Source organism: Argiope bruennichi, chromosome 2 (assembly GCF_947563725.1).
Source record: "Argiope bruennichi chromosome 2, qqArgBrue1.1, whole genome shotgun sequence".
NCBI classification, from domain to species: domain Eukaryota; kingdom Metazoa; phylum Arthropoda; class Arachnida; order Araneae; family Araneidae; genus Argiope; species Argiope bruennichi.
Window position 1 is genome coordinate 145,901,100 of NC_079152.1, and position 27,271 is coordinate 145,928,370.

A 27,271-nucleotide genomic window follows, 5' to 3' on the forward strand; every position below is an offset into this window, starting at 1 on the left:
GTCTTATAAGGCACAGATTTTTGAAAATCTGACCACTTTCACTCAGAAAATGACTCGTTGGTTCTTAAATTCTTGTTGTTTACCATTTACTTAAATAAATTGTAAAACAACAACAGTTGTTCTAAAAATCTCCCTATAATCTAAAATATTTTGATTTAATTAATAATTGTAATTTCAATGAAATAAATACTTCTTGATTGAACGATGGTCAAAATTATTTTGAAATCTAGTAATCTGAAAACACGATGCTTAAGTTCAAAGTTGGACCATGAAAACCTCTACCCGAGTGATCTGATTTGTCGGAGTAATGAATTTTATGAGGATTATCAATTGGAGAACTATTTTGTCGCGAACAAACGAAGGTAATGTCTCTTTTGAAATTTTTAAAACTACCTCAGTGTCAGAAAGATGAAGACCCACAATGGATTAAAAATGCTCCATCTTCATATTTACGTCAAGTTTTTTAAATAAAATATTTCTCTGAATATGCTATTATTATACTTTAAACTATCTATCTATTATTATTATATTTAAACTATCTAACGTTTCTATCAGTAAGCCACTTGCTATGTTTTTCAGAAATCTGCAGTTGATGAATTATAAATTTGAATGTTTTATAAGTTTTGCTGCAATTTTTTTATCCTTTCCTATAAGCCATTGATTGATATTACTAAGCTTGGCAAGTTTCTTATATGTTCGTCTTTTGTCTCAATTGAAATATGTCATTGAATGCCATTTGGATTTCTTATTTATATAATATATAAAGACTGAACATATATTAGACTATAACTTTGTTTTTTGCGAAAAGCAATTGCAATCACTATGTTTCCGAGACTGAATTATGTGTTTCTGACCTATTAGCCAATCCACTCCTCTCCAGATACGTGCATTTCTTCTTCCCCAGTTTGAATGAAGAAAAAGTCGATCTTAAGGGATAAAGTGCACAATGGAGTGGAGTGCAACTGTGCAGATCGAGTTGCAGGAAGTGTCGAACGCACCGGCCGGAAAATTGGATTTTCCGCTCGCTGTCCAACGGCACAGGGTCAAAGGGTGCAAGTCCACTCCATGAGGATCGCAGGTCCCTCGCTTTCCCACACGGAGAACTGAATCCGGCTATTTGGGAAATGCCCCCACCCCCCGAAGTAGGGGGTTGAGAAACATGCAGCCACATGGCTGAGGGTTCTTCTGGGTTTTTCCATTTCGATGTAACCAGTTGATCTACCTGACATGGCACGGCATTAAAATCTTTTCATTTTTAACATAAAAGCTTGTTTTGTATAAAAAGTAATAAACAAATTTCGTTTATTTGTTTGCTTTTAATTAAAATTAAATTATTAACTGAACCAGACGGTTTTCTTCGTAAGTAATTGGTATTTGTTAAATGAGTGCTGGACATTTTGTTCATAAATGCTGAAGTAGGAAAAAAATGGTTGTCGTTTGAGCGACTGACTTTAGTTTATTTTCAAGCATGATTAAATAATTATTTTAAGATTGATAAAAGAAGTATTAAAATGATAGAGACATTTTAATAAATGGTGATAAAGTAGTTAAAAATATTTTTTAAAAAATAAAATAAATGAAATTTTTGTTCCTTTCTAATTAATTGAATAATTTATTTATTTTTATATCTTGAAAAATTAGCAGTAATCTTTTTCATACCTCATATAATAAGTCTAAAAATTTTAGTTAAATTCGGGCTATTTGTTTAAGACGACACACACACACACACACACACACACAGGATCTGAAAAATGGGTATAACAACATTGTTTACTCTGCTATCATGAATTAAAATTAGTAAAATAATTTAACAAAGAATACAGATGCAGTTCTGAAATTTAAGTTATATTTAGAATCTTCATGCTATTATATGAGCCAGTAAGAAAAAAATATTTTAATGAAATGAATGTACTTTTTAAATGGGATATCTTAGCACAACATGAGAAGATCGAGAGACATAAAGCAGCATTCGAAAAAAATTTGTTCATCGAATCAAAATAAACAAACATATATTTCATTAAGGAAAATAAATAAACAAATGAAATGTTGTTCTTAAAAGTAGATAAATATCTAAAAGAAACCAAGAAAACATATTCATATTAAAAATATAAAATAGACATAGTTTTAAAAAAGACATATAAAAGGAAGGGTATAGTTAAAGTTTATATCAAAAGCTAGATCTTAAACTTAAAAAAATTGAAATCGCTGCAGTATTATGTCCTCTTTTTACAGATTTAAAAAAACCCATCCAGGTCAGACAATTTTTTATCTTATGTTACGTTCTATCATGATTTGAGTTATGAAACGTTTGCATTTTGAAAGCTATATTTTGAAGAATTTTTTCTATTTTCATATTTTTTTCTGTTTATTTTATCTGTTTGTGAATTACAATATTATTATGGTACTTTGCTTTCTTCTATTTATCATTAATCTTATCTCGTTGATCCTAAAGTACACGTTATCAACAGTCCCTCTCCATTTATTTGTATTACCAAAGATAACAAATTTCCAAAGAAAACAAGTAAACAGTTGTCCTTCCGGACGAATAACACTCCCCTGCTGTGGTTAGCCAAATAAAAAACAATATTTCTCCAAAAAAAGAAATGTATGTATTCATGTCTCTGCTCTCATCCGTCACTGACCCAACAATGGAATAAAAAGTATCCGTTAGGAGGGGCAGCCGCTCCACAATGCAGGTTCCTTAAAGTTCTTTGACCCACATGCTAGAGTAACCCGATCGCCCCTAAAGGGTTCTGTCAGAAATATTGGTGGTCCTCCCGGATCCATATGGGCCTTGCTTTGCTGATTTACAAGTCAAAGCGAGGTGTTAGTGGAGGAGGAAATATAGCTGCCTACAAGGAAAATGATTGACAACAATTGATAGTCCTGTCGTCGACCCTTTTTTCTGACCGCCACGCTAACTATATCGGTTGAATGCTGCACCCATGGGAACGAAAGATGATCTTTCGACACCGTGCGAGTAGAGTTATTTCTGGACGCAAGGTGGGTGGAATAGCTCATTGGATTAAAAAAAAAAAAAAAAAAAAAAAAGCAAGTATATTTTTGGAGATTGAAAAAAAAAAAAAAAAAAAAAAATACGGGGAAAGAAATTCAGCATACGATGTAAACATAAACTTTGAACTTATTCTTCAGCTTATTTTTTAAATTTAGTTGCAAATAAAGTGGACGTTGAAAATTTTGATTTTTAAGTTTTTAAATCTCTTCTTTACTTATGAAGAACTGACAATCTTATAAAATCTCTACTAAGAAACGGAGGGAGTGGTCTCCCCAAAGCTTTCTCTCTGATAAACTTGGTATGCCAGAGAACACCTTACATGGCATTGGTGTACAATAGTTACGAAATATTCACTTTTGGCGTGAAAGTAGCATTTCTATTGCATCTGTCGTGTGATGCTTGGCGAATTACTTGGCGATTAATACTTGGTATGCGTTAAGAGTATCCAAAATTCTAATTTATATTTTATACATGTTTTTCATAACCGATTGAAACAAACATTTGTCAAAAAACTGTACCTATAGTCACAAAATCTCATACCATATTTCATGTATTTAAGTCATTGGGCTTTTGATTTGTCGTGTTTACATATTTCTAAAAGTACAGACCAACAGACAGTCAACTCGTTGTTGGAATTTACTCAGAATTTGATAGGTGTCTATATTATAGATGTTAAATCTGTGTACTGAATTTCATGTATCTAGCTCTCTCCGCTTTGTGATTATCGTATTAACTTACATTCGAACAGACGGACTTCCTCAGAACAGATGTGACTCGAAATTCGATAGAAATCTGTAAATTTGATGTGAAGACCGTATACCAAATTTCACCCGTCTAGCTCAAAGCGTTTTTGAGTTGTCAGTTGACAGATAAAAGGACAGAGGTCTTTTTCTAAAAATGTGTTTTGTGATCTCAAGGAAGTCTGGGGCTCAGGGGGACTGGAGATTCATCAAAATCTCGAATTCGAATTTTTCAACGATCGTTATACTTCCTCTATACTAGTATACAAGAAAGTAAAAAAGATGAATGTGTGTGTGTGATTTACATGCTCCCGTTTGACCTGCAGCTGTCAAATTTCTCACATATATACTTTAGAGGGTTGGAATAGGCAACTTGGAGCGATTTTACTGAAATTTTAATTCATTAAAAGTCAAGTTGATCAAGTAAAAAAGTATCACATATGCTGATAAAGAAAATTAATTATATGTGAATCTGCTGATATTCAGCAATTTTATAATGATAAAATAGCATGTTTATCATAATTTTAGCTACATGGACTTTTTTTTTTCTTCCTTACTTCATAGTGCAGAGTGTTTCAGCGCGGAGCATGCTCGCTTATTCAACTTCCTCTTCTTCCGTGTCAGCATTCGCACCCGCAACCAGGGCCATGATCGAAAAATTCACGTTCTCTGGATCTCGCTCCATGAACTTTTTGCACACCGCCACGGAATCCTAACCGAGAAGAAAAACAGTTGAGAATTTTAAATTCAAATAATCAAAAGTTAACCGAAATGACATTTTCATGCATTTTTCTTGATCGAACCACGAAAATTTCTTGTTTCGATATAACACCAATGTAATGTTATAATTATCTTTTATTTCGATATAACACCAATATAATGTTGCAATTGTCTTTTATTTCGATATAACACCAATGTAATGTATAATTATCTTTTATTTCGATATAACACCAATATAATGTTATAATTATCTTTTATTTCGTTATCTAATTTTTATAATTATCTTTTATTTCGATATAACAATATAATGTTGTAATTATTTTTTATTTCGATACAAACCAATAAAATGTTACAATTATCTTTTATTTCGATATAATTTCTTCGATAACAACAGCATTTCATGCTGATTTACTAGTATTATTAGCTAATATATTAATTTTCTATTTTTTAAAAAATTAAATCGAACGCAAAGACATTTTAAAAGCTACCTAAATTTTGTTAATACTGCTTTACTTGACTCTCTTTTATAATAAATGCACAACATTCTTGTAATAATTCTTCCTCATCTTTTTTGTTACTGTAGTCTCCATTCGGCCCTATAATTGAACTGACAGTTATAATAAAAATAAACTTATTTCCATCTCATAAATAACAATATTTTTTTAACCCTCTCAAGGGCAATTTTTTTCTAGTCATATCATGTTAAAATATTTTTAGGCTTGAAATTAGAATAAGAAAAGGGATTCATTTAGCTTATTAGATAAATTTAATTTGATTCATTAATTAAGTTGGTTAATTAATAATTAAGTAACAAATCAAGACACATCATTTTGTCTGAGATAAAGAACTGAAGCATCTAAGTTTCTGACTTATTAAAAAAATTTGCCAGAACTTATGCCAACCTACATAATTTCATACAAAGATTGAAAAATTTGGTGGGAAGCATACTTCCCACGGCTCTAGAAAGGGTTTATTTAAATAATTCCATGCATATAAACAAATTACAAAATGCAATAATAATTGAATCGTCTAAAAATATTTCACAGGGCATAATTCACTAAACAGGATACACCTATTATGATTATGATTAACAAATAACGGCACAACTTTTCGTCATATCTTTTTGTAGTTGTCATATTATGCAAAAGTATATTAAGTGAAATTATGACAGCCTTTATTTTTATGTTTTGCCAAATAGTAAGAAAAATATTCCACATCTTACAGTCTATCATGCTTTAAAACAATTTGACATTTTCGAAAAACTATGTATTGGTACGAAGTACATTTTGAAACATTAAGCGAAAATTATATCGATGATGGATCATATAAATTGAATTTATTAAAAAAATGACTCCGTAATCTAATATAAAAATTAAAACAGATATTCTAAATGTAGCCAAATTGCTCTTGCTTTGAAAATAATATATTTCATAATTTCAATCAAAATTTATAAAATTGAAGCACAGTTATTTGGGGGCTACAGTAGCGTTTAATTGAACATTAACTTAGTTGCCATAATATTATAAAGCTTCCAGTCAACAAATTTCCATCGAATAAATTTATGCAGAACTTTGACTTTGAATGACATTTGTATATTTTTAACTCTAAATATTACGAAAGGTAATTTCCACGTAACTAAGCTCTTTTAACTTTTTTTCTGTGTATATATATATATATATATATTTGCAAAGAGTCACGACTTCTCATTTATCGTATCATCGAGAAAATGAACTCAAGTCGACTGTTGAGAAAAATGGCAGCATCTGAAAAAACATAGGACCTACTGAAGAAGATTCAAAGCTATCTAATCAGTTCCATGATCCTGAAGATATGGTGATGACTGAAGATTTTATGAAGCATGACATTTTACAAATTTTTTTAAAATATGATAAAGACGCCGCAGGCAGTAATAAAGATTACAATGAGGAGTTTCACGAATAGCAATATAAATAATGCATTTGATATAATATGAAGAGGGTTCGAAATAATGGTGCAGAATGTGAAGATTTTTATGAAAAGTGTATTTTTTGTAGCAAACCTTTACAAAATATGATTACAAAACGTCTTAATAATAAATTTGCTTAAAAGAGGCTCTTTGTTTTTTGAAGTTTGTCGTATGTGTTACAAAAATATTTTTCTTTTTTCTCTTTTCTATCTTTGCATTTATCATATATTCTTCTCTAAAAGACATGTTTTTATGTCTTTTAGGGAAGAAATGTTCTGTAGCCTTTAAATTTAAAATTCGTAATTATTGTTAAATAAGTTTATTCCGATGAAAGGCCGCTGTCGGCACACATCATGTAATCAATAAAATATACTAAAAAAATCTAATGGTATGATAAAAATATACATATATAAATAATATATACTAATAATATATAAATAAAATATACTAAATAATATGGATTGCTAAATTTGAATCTTTGTCTTTTTTTCTCATTTATATTTTTTGATTTACATATTTACGCTTGAGTTTCTTTATACGACAATGCTCTGTTAAATAGCTTTTTTCCTAACTTTCTGCATTTTTCTTGAATATGAAATAGATAATATAATTTGATATGAATTTTTATTTGAATCAAGACGCTTGAAAAGAATAAAAGTTTAGACCTTCAAACTCATTTCTCAGCAAATATTTTCAACCATTTATAGCATTAAAGAGAATAAATCTTTTTGAGTGCATATTATCAGGATTACAATTATTATGTGTAATGAAAAGAAAAATCATTTTCATTTTTATTACAATTAATACAATATGAAGAAAAATGCATGTTGCATTATTGCCACAAATTATAAGAAAATCAATGCTACAATCGTTGAAGCTAAATTCTAAAATATTTCACAATACCAATTACATTATTAAATAAAATGTGGCAGAAGTATCCTTCATTTGAAATAAAATCAACTTCCTTCCACCAATCGAAAACTGATCGTCTGGAAAAAGAACTCAAACTGCATGTTGTATCATTGTCACAAATCATAAGAAAACCATGAGGCATCATTGAAGCTGAATTCTAAAATCTTCCCCGGAACCAAATGTGGCAAAAATGTTCTTAATTTGAAGAAAAATTAACTTCCATCCTCCAATCAAAAACTGATCAATTGGAAAAAGAATTCAAAGTTAGAAATAACGATAATAAAATCGACTCTCTTTAACAAAAGTCAACTAGAACTAAACAAAGGAATCGCATTTAAATGCTGGTGAAATTTCACCAATCCTTTTTTTTTTCTTCCTTGTCCAGCGGGGTGCAGGCACTTCTTCCTTTGTTCCCCACACACCTATTACCAGAAATCATTCACGCCTGCCACTCTCCCATCCCCGGATGAGGGTATTTTTAAGCGTTGTGTCAGAGTGTAGGATTGATTAAATCTTAGGAGAGGGATCCCAGCCCGAAGTTAGTAATGACTATTTACTGGCCAACAGAATGAACTTGAGGATGTCAATCATTCGCTGTTTTTGTTTCTGGGGCCAGAGGTCATCTGCCATGGCTAAACTGGACGCCTTACGAGGAGAAAATGCAGATAATTGAAAAAATGCAAAATGTATGAAATATTTTTTTAACGTTGTATTGTTCTACCGAGGTTGAGTGACCACTGTTTGTACTCTTTTCGCATGTATAGCAGAATACTTCATTCGTGTCAATTATTCTGGAGATTCAAGCTAGTTATCGAGGTGTTTGGTTTTTATAATGATGCGGGTAGAGTTTAAGGAATAATGCTGAAATGAAATGAACCAAATTTACATCCTGGAAACTTGCAATCACTCTTTATTCTGCTCAAAAAAGCATTCTGGACGGAAATGAAATAAAATAAATTGTTATATTAGCTCCAAATGCGAAGTAAAGAACTCAGTTGAGCATACAAAGCAGCGTTTCAGCTCTTTTAGTAATTGGAATCCAATCACATTCATGTTATATTTCTAATGACTTTTACTGAATTCTTTCCATTAGAGCAGGGAAGAATAGTCTCCACTAACAATAAAGAATAATGTGTGTTCTTGCGTTGACGATCTACTAAATTTGGCTACTAACAAAAGCTTTTAGGTAGGAAGTGCACCTTAGAGAGATTTTATTGAAATTTCAATTAGAATTTTAATTAATTAAAGATGAATTTTAGGGATTTTCAGCGATAAATTCCGACAGTATATTGCACAAAAATAAATTTTACTCCATACCAGATTTTGAAGAAATGTCTCTTAAATGATATCATTTAAATAGCCGTGCAAATTTTTACTAATTTTTTTAATTAAACTATTTTTTAAGCAATTCCCAGCTATAGATTACATTGTTGCTCTGAAATTTAAACCGTTTGCATTGTTTCGTTAAATATTTAATTGCGTGATTTTCTTCCATTTTTGAAAGATAAAAAAGAAAGATTCAGTTTAGTCTTTAAAAAACTGCCAGTTTGACGGAATCATGGGCGTGGAATTACATCTAAATGATTTAAATGAAATTAAATATACTCAGTGTCTCCGGAGAATCAGCTGGCAAGTTGTAAATAATAATATTCGAAATATATTCATATTTCTAATATATATTTAGCGAAGTTTAAAAATGCATTTCGCTCTAGTAAGTTTCAATATTAAATATTTTGTATTTTTGTATGCTCCTGTTTCTGTTGCCCTGAAGAATATTGAGAATCTCTGAACTAAGCCAAGAGTTCTTTCTAAAGCAGCCTCTTAGAAGATATGAAATGCTAGAAGATTTAAATAAAACACATTATTAAGATACAAAACACACGCACACACACAATGGTGATTCTTGCTGCGTTGTTTCGTGTCCAGGTTAGAAGTTTATCCATAAAAATGAATGAACTCCACTAAAAAGGATATTTGTGTTTAATTCTGGTCACATCTCATATCAATTCTATTTTGTCGCTTATACACGCATCATGCTTACTTTTTGCATAAAATACCATATTTGTGATAATCTTTGTTTTATTTAGAATGTTTATGTAAAATCTTGTGCTTTATAAATTTTTTTAGAAAATTTCTATCGTTTTATACTTTGACTTTAATAAAAGATATGTTTTATATTACATTTAACCTGATTACAAATCTACAGAAATATGTTTCTCCATATTATGTTACTAACTGATCAGCGGTTTCGAATTTTTCCAAGTCGACTAATATTAAAGGTTTGCAAATCTTAGAAGTTCAAATGATTACGATTTGTTTAAAGATTTATCTTATCATATTGTGTGAAAACAATATTCTCTTTTATTATCAAATTTTAATTACGGCATTTTGAAGGAATTTTTCCCTAGGAATTCCATTTCCCAGTTTGAAGGAATGCTTTACGTTAAAGTTTTCAGATTAAATTTTTATAAGTTAAATAATATTATTGTTTGGAATAAATTTTCATTTTTTGCAAAAAAAAAAAAAAAAAAAGAACAGTTTGTACAAACCTTTAATAAGGTATCCACACTTGTTGAACCATGATTAATTGGATATTTTTTACGTGGATCTGAAATTAAAAAAGTGAAGGTATGTTATACAATGCAAGTAACTGTAGAGGATAAGAAAATTATGGAAACATAGATCATTAATAATATAAATGCAATCAATTAATAATATCTTGTTTAAAGTGGAAGATAAACAGTTATCAAAAGTCTTATTAGTCTTGTTTCTTTCTAGTTATTAATATCTTGTTATCTGTTAGTCTTGTTATTTCCAGCATAGAAATACGCATAATTCAAATTATAATTGAAAATGTTATACAGTCCGTTAAAAATGTAACCGAACACCTCTCTTTATTCTGAAACTAATTACTATACAATAAAATTGTAGAGATATATTCACTCTAAGTGTTTGAAATATTTCTCCGTGTAAGGGATCGTCTCCATATTTAGATTTACTCGAACTCAATTTTTGCAAATAGCAATACCCAATATAGAAAACATTAGATACAAATAGCTCAAATATTTATAATATTTTGTAATTTTGAATAAATAGGTGAAGACTTATAATCAATTGAAAATTTGAATTCCCAATGTCAAATGCGATTTCTCGTTTTCCGAATATATTTCAAGATATAAGAAATCTTTGACAATTATTCTTAATTTACATAGAAAACGTACGCAAGACTAAAATTGTTTTAAAAAAGATAAGTGTATATTTTATATTTTTAATTAATATTTAATTTCACAAGTTAAAATTTTTTGAATAGTAACTCTTAAGAATTTTGATGCCAATCAAGAAGCAAGAACAAAAATATCATTATTCCAAATTTTATTCATTTTCGTTAAATAATTTTTAAGATATGTAACAATAAAAAAAAGCTTTCAGAACAGCATTATTCTGAGATATTTTTTTGGGGGACTAGGGAGAGTCTCCTTTTAACAAAAGGATTCTCTGATTGGAATAAATATTAAAAAAAATAAAAAAATTGGAACTATAAACAAAGAATGTTTCTCAAGTTGGTTTTGGTTAAGATGACCTTTTCTAAAATAAATGTTAAGATAAAGGAGGGAAAATTCATACATGTAATACATTCTATTCCGTCTATATTTCAATGAAGTTTCGTTTGATACAAATGAGAGATGATTACAGTTGAAGAAACGATTTGTGATATCTTTAATATTAAAAAAGGGCAGAAAAAAATTCTGCACTAATATAATTTATATGGCGTGAAATATATGAATAAAAAGATATTATTGAATGAAATACAAAAACAAGTCTTCGTATGTAGATAGTACAGTGTTACTAGTATTTTACAAATTACCCCCATTTTTTTAATGGAAGGAAATCTCTTAAAAATTTCGGTAATTATTTTCTTTATTTAATAAGTTTTTTGATAAAATAATATTAAATATTAAAAAAAATTCTTAAAAATCAGTTAAAGTATCGTTTGGCGGAAGCTTGAACATGCAAATCAACAGCATAATGTTTTGTGTTTCATTCTTTTCACAAAGGAATGTTTCAGGAAATTAGCATCTGTCTTATTTTTAAGCTGCTCCAAAAACTGTTTATTTAAGCTCATTTTATTAATAAGTTTAATTTTTGGTTATTTAAATTAATATATCTCACAAATTTTATTTATCTATTATTTATTTACAATTAAGTACAAAAAAATAAAAATAGATTTCGAATTCTTATTTAGTCTTATCTCATTGCTAATAAAATTATGTATAAAAAAGCCTTAATCTATCATTGAGAAAAGTTACATGAAAAGAAAACACTGAAATGAAAAGTTGAATAAAGGAAAGTATTAATAGAGTGACGTATTTGCTACGTTTGCATGCATTGAAATAACGACTCAATTTTTCTCTGGTTATTTTGAATCGATTTGTCTAACCTTTTATACCTGAACATTTCTCATTATGCAGAAGTAGTTAAAAGATGAAAAAGAATTTGAAGATTATGCAAAAATAAATATTTAGATGGCCCCTTACGCGAATGAAATTTACATATTTTTAAAGAAGACATTCACCCAAATAGAATGAAAGCTTCATCTTCAATTTAACTTTTATAGATTATGAGCAATAATAAGTGTCTGGATACTTTTTTTTTTTTTGACAGATTGCACAAAAAAGTATTACATGAAATATAAGTTTATGAAAAAAAAAGTCTTTTATGCTCATTTCATTTGATTTTTTTAATAGTGTACCTCTACATACTACTAACGTCCAATATCACCTATTCATGTTACAATAAAAAGTCTATAAAGGAAATAATCTCTTGTCTTATATAATCCTTTGTTGTTGTAAGAGAAGCAATTGCACGAGGAATTGAATGCAATGCTTTAAATTTCTTGATGGAATTTCATATTTTAAAGCAGAATGACACTGATGCTTCAATAGGATGGACCTTAAACAATAATAAGTGGTGTAACAGCGTAAGGGACATTCCACTGTTTCACTGTTGCATATACTTGTGATAAATTCTATATATTCAAATGTATTATACTGCAACCTTTTTAATTCGAAAATGCCTTAATTATCGCGAGATAAAACCCTATTATTTATCTGTTGAATTTTTTCGTGCAGAAATCTACCAGTGAAATATTTGCCTTATCCTTATAAGCTAATCTCAGTTTTGTCTATAAGGTTGTTAAAATACTTTTTTCCCCCCTGCATTTTTCTTATTTTAGGATTTCTTCTCTTATTAAATTTAAAGCTTAGTCAAATTATTTAAAGTATAAAGATATTTAAAATCAGAATGAGAAATATAGATTAAACGAAAATGACGCCACTGCAATTGTATTCGAAAAACTATTGAATAAAAGTGGCTTTTTTTATTTTGAAAAGATACTAACTATATAGTCATTCCTCATTAGGGATCTAAACATAGCATTTATTTCATTCATCCTCAGTGTTAAATAAAATTTTTTCATTTAATGAAGGACATGATATCAAATATTTCGAAGGCTGATAAACAAAAAGGATTATAATGCCAAAGAGAATCATAATGCAAGAGCTACCATAAGACGCAAATGGAATTCAAGATATCAAAAATCAGAGATATGTATACATTACTCTTCCACGCCATCGCCAAATCAATTGTAACATTTATCATACATCCGGACTAATGTGTTAGAAATAATGTCCTTTCTTGGCAGCTGACGATTTCATTGTCTGAAGAGACTCGAGTTCTTTAAAATCATTTCTTTATCTTTGGGAAAATATAGCCATCGTTATCTATGAAATCCACTCTACATGGCGGATAGAACCTCTATATAGGTTATCATTTATAAAGTGGATGGTCATACTTCTCATTCGAAGTTTTGAGTTTGGTGAGTATTTTATGACCTACCATTGTCATGAAGGAGGATGGCATCACGTCACAACAATAAATGAAAATAACAGTTAATTTATAAAACATATAACAATTAATTCCATTTGTTATAATTTATATGAGTTCAATTAATTTTATCATCAAATCATTACTGTGGGAATCTGAGTGCATTCTAATAATCTTCTGAGCGAAAAAAATTTTATTTCGTTACAGGATAATTTGCTTTTATCTAATGTGTTCTGTAAGACTTTTAACTAAATCTCGTGTAAATGGTGCATATTGAGGGCATAGTGGATAGTTAAAAGATGGACAAAAGCAATGATAAATACCTCAATACATCAATGTCCTTTTAATGATTGGATTTTAAATATTTCGACTTTAAATATCTTTTACACACAAAATAAAAAGGTGCTAAAAAAAGCACTATTTTAATAAAATTGTGAATACGATTTCTTCATAATTTATCACAGCATTTAAATTTTAAATATAATAAATTTTATTAGTAAAACAGAAAAAAAAAAAAAGGAAGCTGTTTCTCTATAAAATGTAACTTTTTAAGTTTATGAAGAATTTTCATGTAACACGAAAACTAGGCATAGCAAAACATGAACAATTAATAACTTAAATCTTTTGTAATTTTTTCAGAGATCTTGAGTAATTTTTTATTAGCTCATTAAGAAAAAGCAACTTTAGGAACTACTTATGCCTGGATAATTAAATCAAATACAGAGATAGATGTCTTTTCAAAATTTAAATTAAGCTAAAAAATATTCAAACTTTGAAACTGTTTTAGTAGATATTAAAAGCACGTAAAGTACGTAGTATAAACATAATTTTACTGCCAGAGAAGAATTATAATTGCTCCAAAGACAAAAAAAGAATTTTTATTTTCTAGTTAAAAAATGCTCATTTCATAAGATTTTTTACACATTATTTAATAATAAAGCGACATTTTTTCCATGGATCTAGATGTAATAAAAGTATTAATGATAAAGTAGACACCTGATTTTTTTAAATGTTTGTTGTAGTTACAGTTTATATAGTACGTATAGATAAAAGTCTAATCAAATGAAGTCTAGTTGTAATCGGAATACTGTGCCGCCATCTAGTAGCCAATAATACAAAGTAATAAAATTAAAACTTGAAGCAACAACACCAAATAGTATATAAGAATAAAATACATCCAAATCCAATTAGATGTATAATAAATAATAATAACAAGAAAAATAAATTCTACTATTCTGAATAAGGTCATTTACGAAACTAAGTGAATAAGAATCAACTGAGGCTTGTATGAGTACTTCAGAATCCATCTAGCATTTAAAATGATTCCTTTATTATGCCCTGGTTTAATCGAAATATGTAGCAGAAAATATAAAGTGTGTATGTGTATGTGAAGGGGCGGTGGTCATATGATATAGATATTCCAATACTATTTTTAGATAATGATGGAAAATAATATTTCAATTATACCTTGTTAAAGTCAAACATGACAGTAAGCGAAAAACACTTTAACTGAATAACTTTAATCTTGTTTCACTTATATGCCCACATATATGCACTTAAAAAATATGATATTTGAATCTAAAAGTTTAAAGCAAAGCCTTTCTTATTTTTTTCGTTTCAGGTTTTTAATGGAGTATACGTTTTCTGGAAACAGCAAAAGTATAAAAGTTTACAAAATTTGCTTTAATGCCAAGAAGTAAAAATAAAATCAATATTTATTAATAACAGAAAGTATTAAAGCAAATTAATAGAATCGGCAGCTATATTTGCCACTGATTGGGGGAAAGAAACCCTTTCATACAGCATTTGATAGGACTGCCATCTAGTAGCTAAAAGTGTAAATAGCACAGATTCAAATAAATAGATTTGCGTGAATTGAAATACATCTAAATTATATTATTAAAAGAACCTATATTTGCAAGGAACATTAAAGGTATTACCTAATTCGTAAAGTTGTTCATCCACTGCTACAAATGTTATAAAATGTAGTTTTGTTTCTTCATCGGGTTCCGGTGCCTAAATTAAGAGGGGGAAAAGTTACCGATTAATAGTGAGAAAGTAAATTAATGGTTGAAAATAAAATCTATTTAAATTTATATTCTCCTTCCATGCTTAAATGTTGAAAGCAAATTATTGCGATTAAGAAACTGAGTACATGAAAGTCCCATAAAATGTAAAGATCAATTTTTTTTTTTTTGTTAATTTATAAAAATATATAACTCATTTTTATTATTTTCATAAAACACAGCAATGCATTATTTCGTTGATAATTCAAAGATATCAAGTTAGTATTGATTATTTTAATCATACCGAAAATGAGTTTCACTTTGAATATATAATATGTAACAAAAATATAAATTGAGGAATCGCTTTGAGGCAATATAAATCGAGGAACTGTATTTTATTTGCCTTAGTTTTGAACTAAGTCCCGGAAAAACCTATAACTGAAATCAAGAATATTTCACAAGAAATCCACTCTAATCGTAGCCCAACATCTAATTTCTAAACCATTAAAGACCATAAGGCGTAAGCTCATAGTTTAAAAAAGACATTACATGACATACAGAATTATTTTTTATATTAATGGAGTCAATAAATGTACAGCTGAAAATTTATGATGCCGGAATTTTTACATAGTTTTCGGTTCTGTCAATTATATTTAGTAAAATAATTTCGTCTCACAAAAATTTTAAATAACAACAAGAGAAAAAATTTCATTCTTTTGCGATTAAAACTAAATGATTTCTGAATTTCATTAAAGGCGAATCAACATCCACCTCGTGGCAAAGGTATGCACTCATTAACGGATTTTACTTGAAACAGCCACATAAAGGGTATAAAATAACAAACTGCAAAACTTCCAGATATATATATATATATATATATATATATATAAATGTCAAGTCGGTGGGCTTTAGTCAAAAAATGTAGAACATTTTTTTATTTAAATTGACAGCTGGTTAAAAATATTTTATTAATTAGGATGAATAGGACTATATAAATATTTAGTTGTTATATTATTTAGGCATAAATATTAGGTGTTATTTAATATTATAATAATTTAAATTATCTGTATAAAATTTAGACATCTATTTTTTTTTCGTACATTTATTGACTCTGAAAAGCATATATAATTCATAAAATATAATTAATCTTGCCACTGAAAGCATTTTTTAACTAGAAGTGTACACCTATCCATATTATTTTAGAAATTCGCTATTGAGATACGCTTAGAATGAATGCCTTATATATTTGATATTTTTCTAATAATCGCTGTTTGATGACACTAAGTTTAGAAATATAAGGAAATCTTCACTCTAATTGGATATAAATAATTATTATTTCAAACCGTGCTGCTAAGATTGTAGATTAAATTTAATACCTAAATGTTAGTCATTGAAATTGCAAAGTAGCTACTAAGAAAAATGCATGGAGGACTTTTGAATCGTAATCAAATGATGAGAAAGATGTCAATATGAATTTCTATTCACTTTGAAACTCTTATACTTGTGTATTGGAATATGACAATTCAAAGCTTTTTTAGAAAAGCGCCAAAAAGATAGAAGTTTTCAAATAAATCGAAACTTTTACATGTGACGTTTCGGATATCAAGGTTCAGATACTATATATATTCAAATATCAAGGCCATACAGCCAATGCAACTTGCTTCCGACAAGATATCACTCTACTTATTATTTCCGTTGTGAAGAAAAAAAAGATATTGACAACTAATACAAAGCCTCAGGAATGAGGAAAATATCAGTGGTTGAAGTTCATTACAATCTTCCGACACAGCATATTCGAATTATGTAAAAACACATTCTTTGTAAAATTTTAATTTAGAAGCAAAATTAAAGCGTCATAAACATTATAGTAAATCCACAATCTATCGATAAGCGAGCTGAAGGATATGATTATTTAGGCATGCATTTTCAAACCAACGAGAACTTAAGACTTTTAAGGTTGAACGAGTTATAGAAATCACGTCAGTTTAAGACATATTGAAAATGAATAATAATAAAAAAAAAACTATCCTTTTCCTAAAAATCCTATTGTCATTTTCAAAAATGTCATAGTTTTAATGGATATGTTGCTCCATTGAAACTATGGAGCTACGTATTAAACTCCATTAAATCTCCCTCAGACTATTTTTCTCATTTTACAAATCTAATCTGTACAAATTACGTAGCCCATGCAGCCTTTAGAAGGATTATTAAATTCTTCAGCATTTTTGTATCAATTGAGTGAAATGACAAAAACAGATATAGTTTAATTTTCATTTTAATGTACTAACCTTAATGTATATTCTTAAATTATTTTTATTATTTCTTATATACACATTATTTAATATTTAATTGCAATAACCCAATGAAAAATTAAATCATTTTAAGGAGATTAAATGCGAGAAACTTCACACAAGTTTACTAGCTTTGTATTAATTACCTTAAAATTTTGTTATTTTTTTAATTAATTGCAGTGTTATATTAATATAAGTTAAACAGGATATTTTTCAAGTTTTAGATATTCACAAGATACCGAATTTGAATAGAACTGAAAGTATACATTTTATATCAAATAGCACTTTTGAATTGAAATAAAAAGATGCATTTTGATTTGATACCATGAAATATTTGCAATTTCAAGTTACTTACTTCTGTTTGACCCTCTTTTGCAACCTCTTCGTGGACACAACATAGATTCTGAAAAAAGAGGGGAAAATAATTTCAAAAATTCTCAAATTGAATCAAATGCTTGATGAAAGTATCATATAAAACAAACAGGTAGAGAAACAGTATTATTAAAGAAAAATATTTTTTATTTATAAAATAAAATAAATGCATTAATGCTTTGTAAATAAATTTGAAACTTGCACTTATAGTTAAGGATTTTTATTATTAATGGTTTTTTTTTCAAGAATAGCAAAGTAAAATTCTCGTAGTAGTCTAATATAGCTCCAAATGCACTATATTTTAATATAAATAAATTTTGCTTACGTGTTATGAACATTTAGCATTTTATAAATTTCAAGCTTTTATTGATTTGCTTTTATTTCAGTAGAAGTCAAGTAAATTAGATCTTTACAAATTTTAAGTAGCGAATTCAGACCTTTCAAGCGAGGAAAGTTGATTTAGGAAACAAAAATTAATATTAAACTTAACAAATATCTATAATTCATTATTCTAATGGATTCAATGCTCCTGGTATGATGTTTGTGTATCAAGAAGGTGTATCTTCTCCAGATGAGAGTCCTAAGGACTCTACGGAATCTAAACATGTATTTCGTTTATTTCACTTCACATTTATTCCTTTAATTTGGCAATGAGTAGTCTGTTTCTAATAAAGCATCAGTATATAATTTTTGAACAAATATTTGTAGAATTTTAACTTGAAACACCCAAAGTATTTGATTCAAAGCAAATATTAAATTATGTTAATGAAACTCCAATATGCATTGAATATTATCAAATTATATTGCTGATATAAATTTAAGTATCTTCATGAAAAAGGTAGTTGCCATAAATGGTTTTTAACATGAAATTGTTGAATTTCATGGGTTACAATAGTTGCTGCAACCTATGAAAGCTGTGAAGATAAAAATGAAAGTCTGAATGGCAGAGCTTTTCTTTTTAATAATCAGCTTGAGACGTTTAGATAAGCATTTTTCAAGCTGTTTCTTAAATCATTATTTTCAAACAAAAATTCAAATTTCAGGATTACAAATTAAAAAAAATATGTCTAATAAGTTGCTCATCATCAAATTAACTCGTAAACAAGCTTTTTTTTTTACTGATGAATATCTGACGTTATGTTTAACGAAAATCAAAACAAGTCGTGTTATTTTACAAATTTACATATAAGACATATACAAAATATATAAATGTACCGGTATATAATCAAAAGAATCATATTATGTCATATAATATTAGTTATACACAAAGGGACTTTTAGTTGTTGCTCAAAAAATTCCACTTTAAACATTATTTTTCCTTTCACAACGTGTAAAAATAGCAATCTAATTGATCAATAGCGAATAATCTCAAATTTGATGTAAAACACAGCACCAGTATAATGATAGACTATGACATGATGTTAAAATACAAGAAATAAATTAATGGATTAAAAAGGAACAATAATCAAATATAATATATGTAAGATTGAATAATAATAAAAAAAAACATCCGAAGGGAGTAAGATTAAAAACACTTTTCTTTAATTTATGAAAAAAAGTGAAAAATATTATTTAATTATATTAAATAGTGTACACCATTTACTTTCCTTAACATCAGCGATGAAAATATGAAAATATAATTTATTTCTGGTAAACGTTGTAGAGCATTTAAATCTACGTTAAACACATTGAATATTTAGAGAAAATTATTATTTTATAATTAAAAAAAAGTGTGTACTTACTTCGTCCATTTCAAGTTCTTGTCCTCTTTCTTCTGGAGACATGTCTGCGGTGCGATCTAAAAATTCTTTAAGAGTGGAATCAGGGGCTATAAAGAAAAAAAAATAAATAAAACTCTTTCCCATATTCTGTTTACATAAAATTCTATTTTAACAGTCCAGATTTTATTTAAAATCGGAATGGATTTTTTTTTATATAGAAATCGTTTTCTTTTATGAATGATCTTTTAGCCAAAAGACATGAAAGAACGAAATCAAAAGGAGAAGTAAAAATGAAACAAAAATTTCTTTGGCACTTAAAAAAAAATTTCTTACAATTTTAAATAACTTGGATATTAAGATAAGGTTTAAAGTTTTCCCGCCATAACTTCCGTAAATATTTTTGAATAAAAATGATTTTTACACAGTTTCAAAATAGGCATCCTTACCTTTTTAATGATACCATTTAATAATTATACAAATTTTAAAGTGATTTTCCCCCTATTTTCAGCAAGAGGTTACATTTTTGCCATGCAATTCAAATCGTGTTCATTGTTTCATAAAGTATTTAATAACTTGATTTTCTTTCATTGTTTTAAAGCAAAAGAAGAAGGATTTTGATTCGCATCTGTGTAATTTAAAATAAAAAAGTGGTTAAAAGGCAGAATATAGATGAATCGCATGCACATTTACGTTTTTTTTTTTTTTTAATCATGCTGAGTTTTTACACCGAATTTTTAATGACATGGGACTAGTGTTCATTAAAAAGCTTCATGTAAACAAGGAACAGCGAATGTTTAAGACAATTAAAATAACACGGTTTTAACATCTGACAATTTGATGGATTTACTAGAATTATTAATAGCCAATATCCCCGCGAATCAACTAAAGACGACTATTTACATACGAGCAATTTCGTATTTTTATCTATAATATTCATTTATTCGTCAGGCTAATTTTGTGCAATGCAATAGAACTTTTTCTGAGAGCGCATCTCTAAGAAACATAAGGATCGAAATGACTCAAAAATTTTAAATGTCCCAATTGGATAAAGCAAAATCGAAAAAAGAAAAGATCCACATGAAATGGCATAAGTATATAGCATTTCATATTAGTAATTAACGATTGAGTAATATGAAATTAATAATACATGGATCTTTAAAATTTTACGGATTTGTATTTTAAGCTAAAACATTCTGACGACAATATAATTTTAAATAAAATACCTCTAACGTTAATTTTAGATATTTAAGTTACATACTTAGAATAAATCGCATGTCTAAGAGTATCTCTGTTTAATTTAAGAGTATCTCTCATTAATTTATTCCTTTTCTCTTTAATTCTTTATAATTTAAAAGTACAATGTATCTGAAATATCTTAAATAAAAATTAATCGGGTATGTCAAAACAAGCGCGTTTAAATATTAAGCGTTCTAATATCAAAATAAAATATTTTTATCGTACTATGAAAATTGCTTGTTGCAAAAATCATCCATAATAGTTTATAAGCTAAACCATTTGAACTTAGAGCTGTAAATTTGAAATATAGTTATTTTGTGTGTAATTAGTTAGTGTTCATAATGAAAGAATTTCAATTAAATTTTTATTTGTTTAAAAAAATTTCGAATTTTTAAAAATAATTTTTGAGCATAATATTGCAAGAAAATAAGATTTAAAAATTAAACTATCATAAATTTTTTAAAAATCAGACTTTTATTGATACCAATATCTTTTCCAAGAATTTTTTTTTGATTTTAATAAAACTTAGAATTAAATGATAAATGCGACAGATTTCTACCAATCATTGACTAATGAAAATCTCACTGATAAATTTAATTGTGAAGTCAGTTTTCATAGTTTTATCTTTAATTCAAAAACTTGAAAATTTACATTCCATTAATATTTAATTTTCAAGACTTTCGTACGTAACTTCAAAGTTAATAAAAATATTTTGCATTTTGTATTATTTTAGAATAATATTTTGGATTTATAAATTTGATTTAGAAATGATGATGAAATAGAATGATTTGCAAAGGATAGAACAAGTAATGTTTAATTATTGCTTACGCAATACGAACAAGTAATATTTGATAAATTTGTTTTAGAAATGATGATGAAATAGAATGATTTTCAAAGGACAGAATAAGTAATGCTTAATTACTGTTTACGCAATGCGATTAAATAATATTTAATATGATAACATTATCATCTGCGATGTTTTAGATTAGCGGTTCTATGTCAGTAAAAGTTAAAAAGAAAAAGATGATATCTACAGCAAAAAACGTCTTTCATGATCTTCAAAATAAATTATCATCAGATTCCATACTAAAATGTATTCCCATTCCCAAGTCAACGTTGATGAAGCGTCTATAATTAAAACTGGATACATATTCTAATATTCTGATAAGATAATTTAATTTATAGAAACTAAAATAAAAAATTACTGTTGCGCTTAATGAATCAAAATTCTACATATCTCTTTCTTCTTTTTTTTCAAGTATTTAGATATGATACCTTGGGATGGCAGGCCTTTTTGTTCTAGCAGAAAGCATCTAACAAAATCTATGAGGCAAGGATGTTTGATAGATGGAAAAAATGGCATCTTCTGTTAATCAAAGCAGTATTGGAGCACCTGTGAAGGTCTGACATAGTTTCAATATATGCTGTGACATATTTAGGTAATTTACTGGTCTAGGTAATGCATATTAGGAGACCAGTCCTTTTTAAAAAGTCTGAACAAAAACCAAAAATCCAAACATTTCTCAGATCACTAAATCTGAAGTTAAATAGTCAAATAAGTTTTAAGTATCAACACATTTTTAATTTAGCCTGTATGTTACTGATTTGTTTAAGGTTTATTTTTCAGCAGTTTTTATTTTGTTATATTTTGAAAATGTATATGTTTTATTTACTATGATTCATGGCAGCACCGTATGCTTGTATACAGTTATTGAAATATGTTACATTACATTTTAGTAAGCGTTTGGCATTTCTAAGTATTGTAGTAATTAAATAAAATTACTGTAGTAATTAAATGTAAGTATTGTTATAACTAAATGAAAGTTGTAATTATTGCTATAATTAAATTTGTAGTAATTAAATGTAAGTATTGTTATAACTAAATGAAAGTTGTAATTATTGCTATAATTAAATTTGTAGTAATTAAATGTAAGTATTGTTATAACTAAATGAAAGTTGTAATTATTGCTATAATTAAATTTGTAGTAATTAAATGAAAGCATTGAAACAGATAAGAATCTAACCAGTTTATATTAATAATGTCGTAATAATGTATATCCCAATATTTTATATTTCATAGAATTTCTATTTTTTACAAATTTAATTTATACTAGTATCCTTTTCTAATCGACTTGCGTGCCTCTCATTTTAATTATTACCTACTTGGCAACTATCTAAGCAATTGCAAATCAGCAATATAGTGAGGTAAATTGTTACCCCAGACAATTTCCAAGGAAAAGTAATACACTTTTTTTTTCTCTTGTATTAAAATTTTAGTTCAGTCATAGCGAGTAATCATCGTTAAAGCGCCCATCAGTCTACTAGTTTTAGAATAATGCTCTTAAATAGCTTAGCCAAAGGACAGAACCCATAGCATTCTTTCTCCTACTCATGTTCCTCTGACCATCGGAAGGTTAAGAAACGGGCCTTAACCTTCAAGGTCACTTCCAGGCATTTTCTGCCAGTGAGAATTTATTTTATAAAAACTCCATATATTTTTATGAGCACAGTCTATCCCAATTTTTTTTTAATCCAGATTTTTTCATTGCTCTTTATTCTCTTCTTGAATGCCCCATTTTTCTCCCAAAATGCTCTCCCTTTCCCTCTCATTCGCCATAAACTCTCTAACTACTACCAACCATTATGGCCTGACTTTCTTTCCTGCAATGTAATAGTTTTTGGGGCGTCCTTGGTATGCAGGCACAAAATGGATCATCGATCGTCCTTCGAGCGGGGCACCATGGCCTCGCGACATCGATTACGCCCCGGTGATCGGAACCACCCCAATCTGCGTGATTCGTTCGCCCCTCTGTCCGTCAATGGATAATAATAATAAACACGACTTCCTGCCGTCATTAATAAAGACGGACCATCAATCTAGGACAAACAGTTTCATTGATGTGATCGTGACTGGATAGATCCGAATTTCCTTGGAACTTTTCACATTACGCTTTGCCTTTCAATATAAATTACAAAGTTATATAACAATTACAGTTCATCGTAAAAAGCAAAGGCAGTTGTAACTGAGAATTATCGGATCACTAGTTCTTTCTACAATTTATGTATACTGATGAAGTAGAATCTGATTTGGAATCAAAAGTTTTCCTTCCATTTAGTTTACTTGGAGAAAATAATAATACTTCTAAAGATTAACTATATTAAATAATGCAAAAGCAAACCATCAACAAACATATATTTTCAGATTTTGTAATTCCCATAAGACACAACAGCGAAAATTAATTCTTACACCATATTTATCTTTAAATGAATGTATGGAAAGTAATTGTAATAGAATTGTTAAAAATGAATTGCAATTGGAACGTTTTTAAAAAGTTATTTCCATGCACTTAGTTTAAGATTTATAACAGCAAACATTGGAATGCAATGTGCTGATTGAGGCCATCAATGTTTACAATAGTGATCCCTGGATGTGTATACTCAAAATCTCAGTTTCGAGATTGGAAATTCGTATGTTCGGCACTTGTTGCCACAGAAGACTCTTCATATATGTTACTTGGGTGCAAATTAAAGCTGACCATGTGCCAAACATCCCATTACTGGTGTGGTGTGGGAATTTAGAAAGAGAGGTGTCGAATTAAACTTCGTAGTTAAAGACGAAAATTTTAATCATCATTCTAAGAACTAAGGTAACATACTAAACTATTGATAATTAATTTCAGGAATGTATATAACCATGGCAACCTTTATAGGTTGGCATAAAATGCAAATTGTGCCCTGCGACATATGTAAAGTGATATTCATGTTAAAAAGGTCATTTAAAATACTATAGGGTATATGAGTGGACTATAGCTTACAAAATTGGCATGTTGGTATTTGTTAGGTTGTGGATGTTCATTAAAACGTGATTTTTCAAAATTTTAGAAACTCAATTAAAAATCAATAGTAATACAAACATTTTCCTTAATCACCTCAAAACATATTATTACAGAATATCTATTTTTTCATCGATTTAAATTTAAAAATTTTTTAATTAAAAATATAAGTTTTTTATGATACCCATTTTATATGCACAATTTTTTCTACTTTTATTAAATTTTTAAAATTATTATTAAGAATATATTTCAAGAATACTTTTTTATTATTTCAGTTACTGGACTCATACAAAAAAGTTGAAACATTCTAATTATAGATTTTTCTGTGCACATTGTTGTCGCTATATAAAACAAAATCACATTTTAAATTTAGAGCAAAGACTGTCGAGTGAAGCTTAAAACATAATCATGTTATGATGTTTCGAACCGGAAGTTCGAACCTTTCAATTGCTTTTGCAAACTATATCAACATAAATAAATATAAATGTTGTATTTTATTTTCATGTCTCCAAAAAGAGTGTAGTATCTCGTCACAGTTCTGGATATTTCAATTCATTTTTTTTAGTAGAAAATATACTTGTAAATCATCACTCTAAACATTTACACGAAATAGAAATGAGAGGAAAACGAATTCTATTTCGAGAGCTAAGATAAAAGAGCTAAACTGCTTCTTTAAAAGAAAGTAAGGATTTTGTAATGTCCCCGATATTTTAACCCCCGGTTTCTGTTTAAAGTATGTTCTGGTTCATGCACTGATGGGATGTGATTAAAAGTTTCTGAAACGAATGAAATAAATCTCATCTAAACAAGTTCTCCATTATTGACCTTTTTAGTCTTGCTGGCGAAAATAAAATAAATGACGTGTTGACCTACTTTCGGTCGAATTTTGTGGTCAAAACAGCTGTACAGCGATCATTTCCTTTCATTGATAAATTATTGCCTAAAAATAGCTAATCGAACACCGTGATGGAGTGGAACATTTTTTTCAAAATCCTTTTTGTGGCTGTGGTTCAATACGTTGAATTCGAAAAGAAAATGTGCATTTTATTAAATTAAAAATCGAAAAACGATATTTCTGTATTTTATTCCAATCAAAAGAAGAGAAAAATTTTGTTCTTATGAAAATCTTAAATTTGTTTTTAACTGAAAATTGTTAAAAGTAATTTCTCATCTTTAAAACTAAAGTGTGAGTTAAAGTTTTTTGGAAATTTAATTGTTCTTTTATACTTATAAGCTAATAGTAAATATAAATCAATACGCCTTGAATGCATACCAATATAAACTTAAAAACAAATGCCCTTCATTTTAAAAGAATAACTATTGTTTTTAAAATTGTTTTATACTCAAACAATGCTATACTATAAAAAGTTATATATATATCTAATCATTTGAACAATATGAATCGTAAATATTCCATCTGAGTTCCTTTTCAAAAGCTTTGTTTTGAAGTTTCAATTCTTTATCGTTCTTCTCAGTCAAGCGGATGAATTCCGTAAGAATTTCTTACTAAAATGCTGCTTTATTCGATTGAATACGAAGTTCTACTTTCTTGTATACGAAGAATTGAGGAAGTAGTGAAACCTTCAAAAAATTCGAATTCAACATTTTGACGAATCTCCGCATTTCAAACCTCCTTGAGTTCAAAAAACACATTTTAGGCATTATGTCTGTCTGTCTGTGAACACAATAACCAAAAAACGTAGAACTGTTTTGGATAAAATTTGGCAATTAGACATAGTAACCAAATTTGTAAATTTCTTTCAAATTTTGAATGAAATCCATTCAGAAGAAACCTGTCTTTCAAGCTGTTCGCGCACCATTTGACTCATTAACAACAAAACGAAAAGGGGTAGATGGACAAAATTTGGTACATAAATTGAACTGCTAAAAAGTAGATCCATATCAAATTCTGAACCAGATCAGTTAAAGGTAGACCGTCTGTTGATCCGTATTTCGTTTGAATGTAAAAATAGTTCAATTATATAAACGCCCCGTTTTAAAGCAACACTAGTGCTATTTTGGGACTGATCTCGTAATTTTGAATCATGGTTAGATGACGAAAGCGACAGCCCCGACTTTTGCACCTTGGACACTTGGCCTCGACTGATTTAACATGCGGCAGACCCACTTACATGAGGGTTTTTCAGGTATCGAAACTGAAACCTTGCGATTTCGAAGCCGAGACCTAAACAACAGGCCACCAAGACCCTGAGTGTAAGCCCATAAATGCAATAATGATATTAATGAATTTTTTAATTCTGTAACTGCAACTGTAGTTCGGTATCAAATTTTGGTTTCAATCGGTCAAAAATATATATTCGCACCATAGAATCAGTAAAAATTTACGCCAAATTTTTACGCCAAAAGTATAAATTTCCTAACTTTTGTTTGCATTGGTATCCAAGGTTTTTGTGGCCATAAACAACCTAAGGTACCCAATTTTATAGACAGAAAGAGAGATATAAGTTTTATTGGAGAGTATGGGAGAAAGTTTCCAGTAGACCACTCGCATTGGTTTCATCTGTTAAATCGATTCTTTAAGTCGATCTCTTCAAATCATTCACTTTGAATGTCATTTTTCCACATTTAGAATTTT

At 28.5% G+C, this 27,271-nt stretch overlaps 1 protein-coding gene across 1 annotated transcript in view; it reads right to left on the reverse strand.

Annotated features, from left to right (window-relative positions):
* Positions 1 to 27,271, reverse strand: part of LOC129959371 (ubiquitin carboxyl-terminal hydrolase isozyme L3-like) — a 41,503-nt gene that overhangs the window by 7,086 nt on the left and 7,146 nt on the right. The window contains exons 3-7 of the mRNA XM_056072194.1: positions 19,628 to 19,713; positions 17,869 to 17,916; positions 15,157 to 15,232; positions 9,883 to 9,941; positions 4,314 to 4,468 (exon numbers count right to left, since the gene is read on the reverse strand). Of these exons, the coding sequence (XP_055928169.1) occupies positions 4,352 to 4,468; positions 9,883 to 9,941; positions 15,157 to 15,232; positions 17,869 to 17,916; positions 19,628 to 19,713 (386 nt within the window). The 3' untranslated portion in view covers positions 4,314 to 4,351. The remainder of the gene's footprint in view (positions 1 to 4,313; positions 4,469 to 9,882; positions 9,942 to 15,156; positions 15,233 to 17,868; positions 17,917 to 19,627; positions 19,714 to 27,271) is intronic.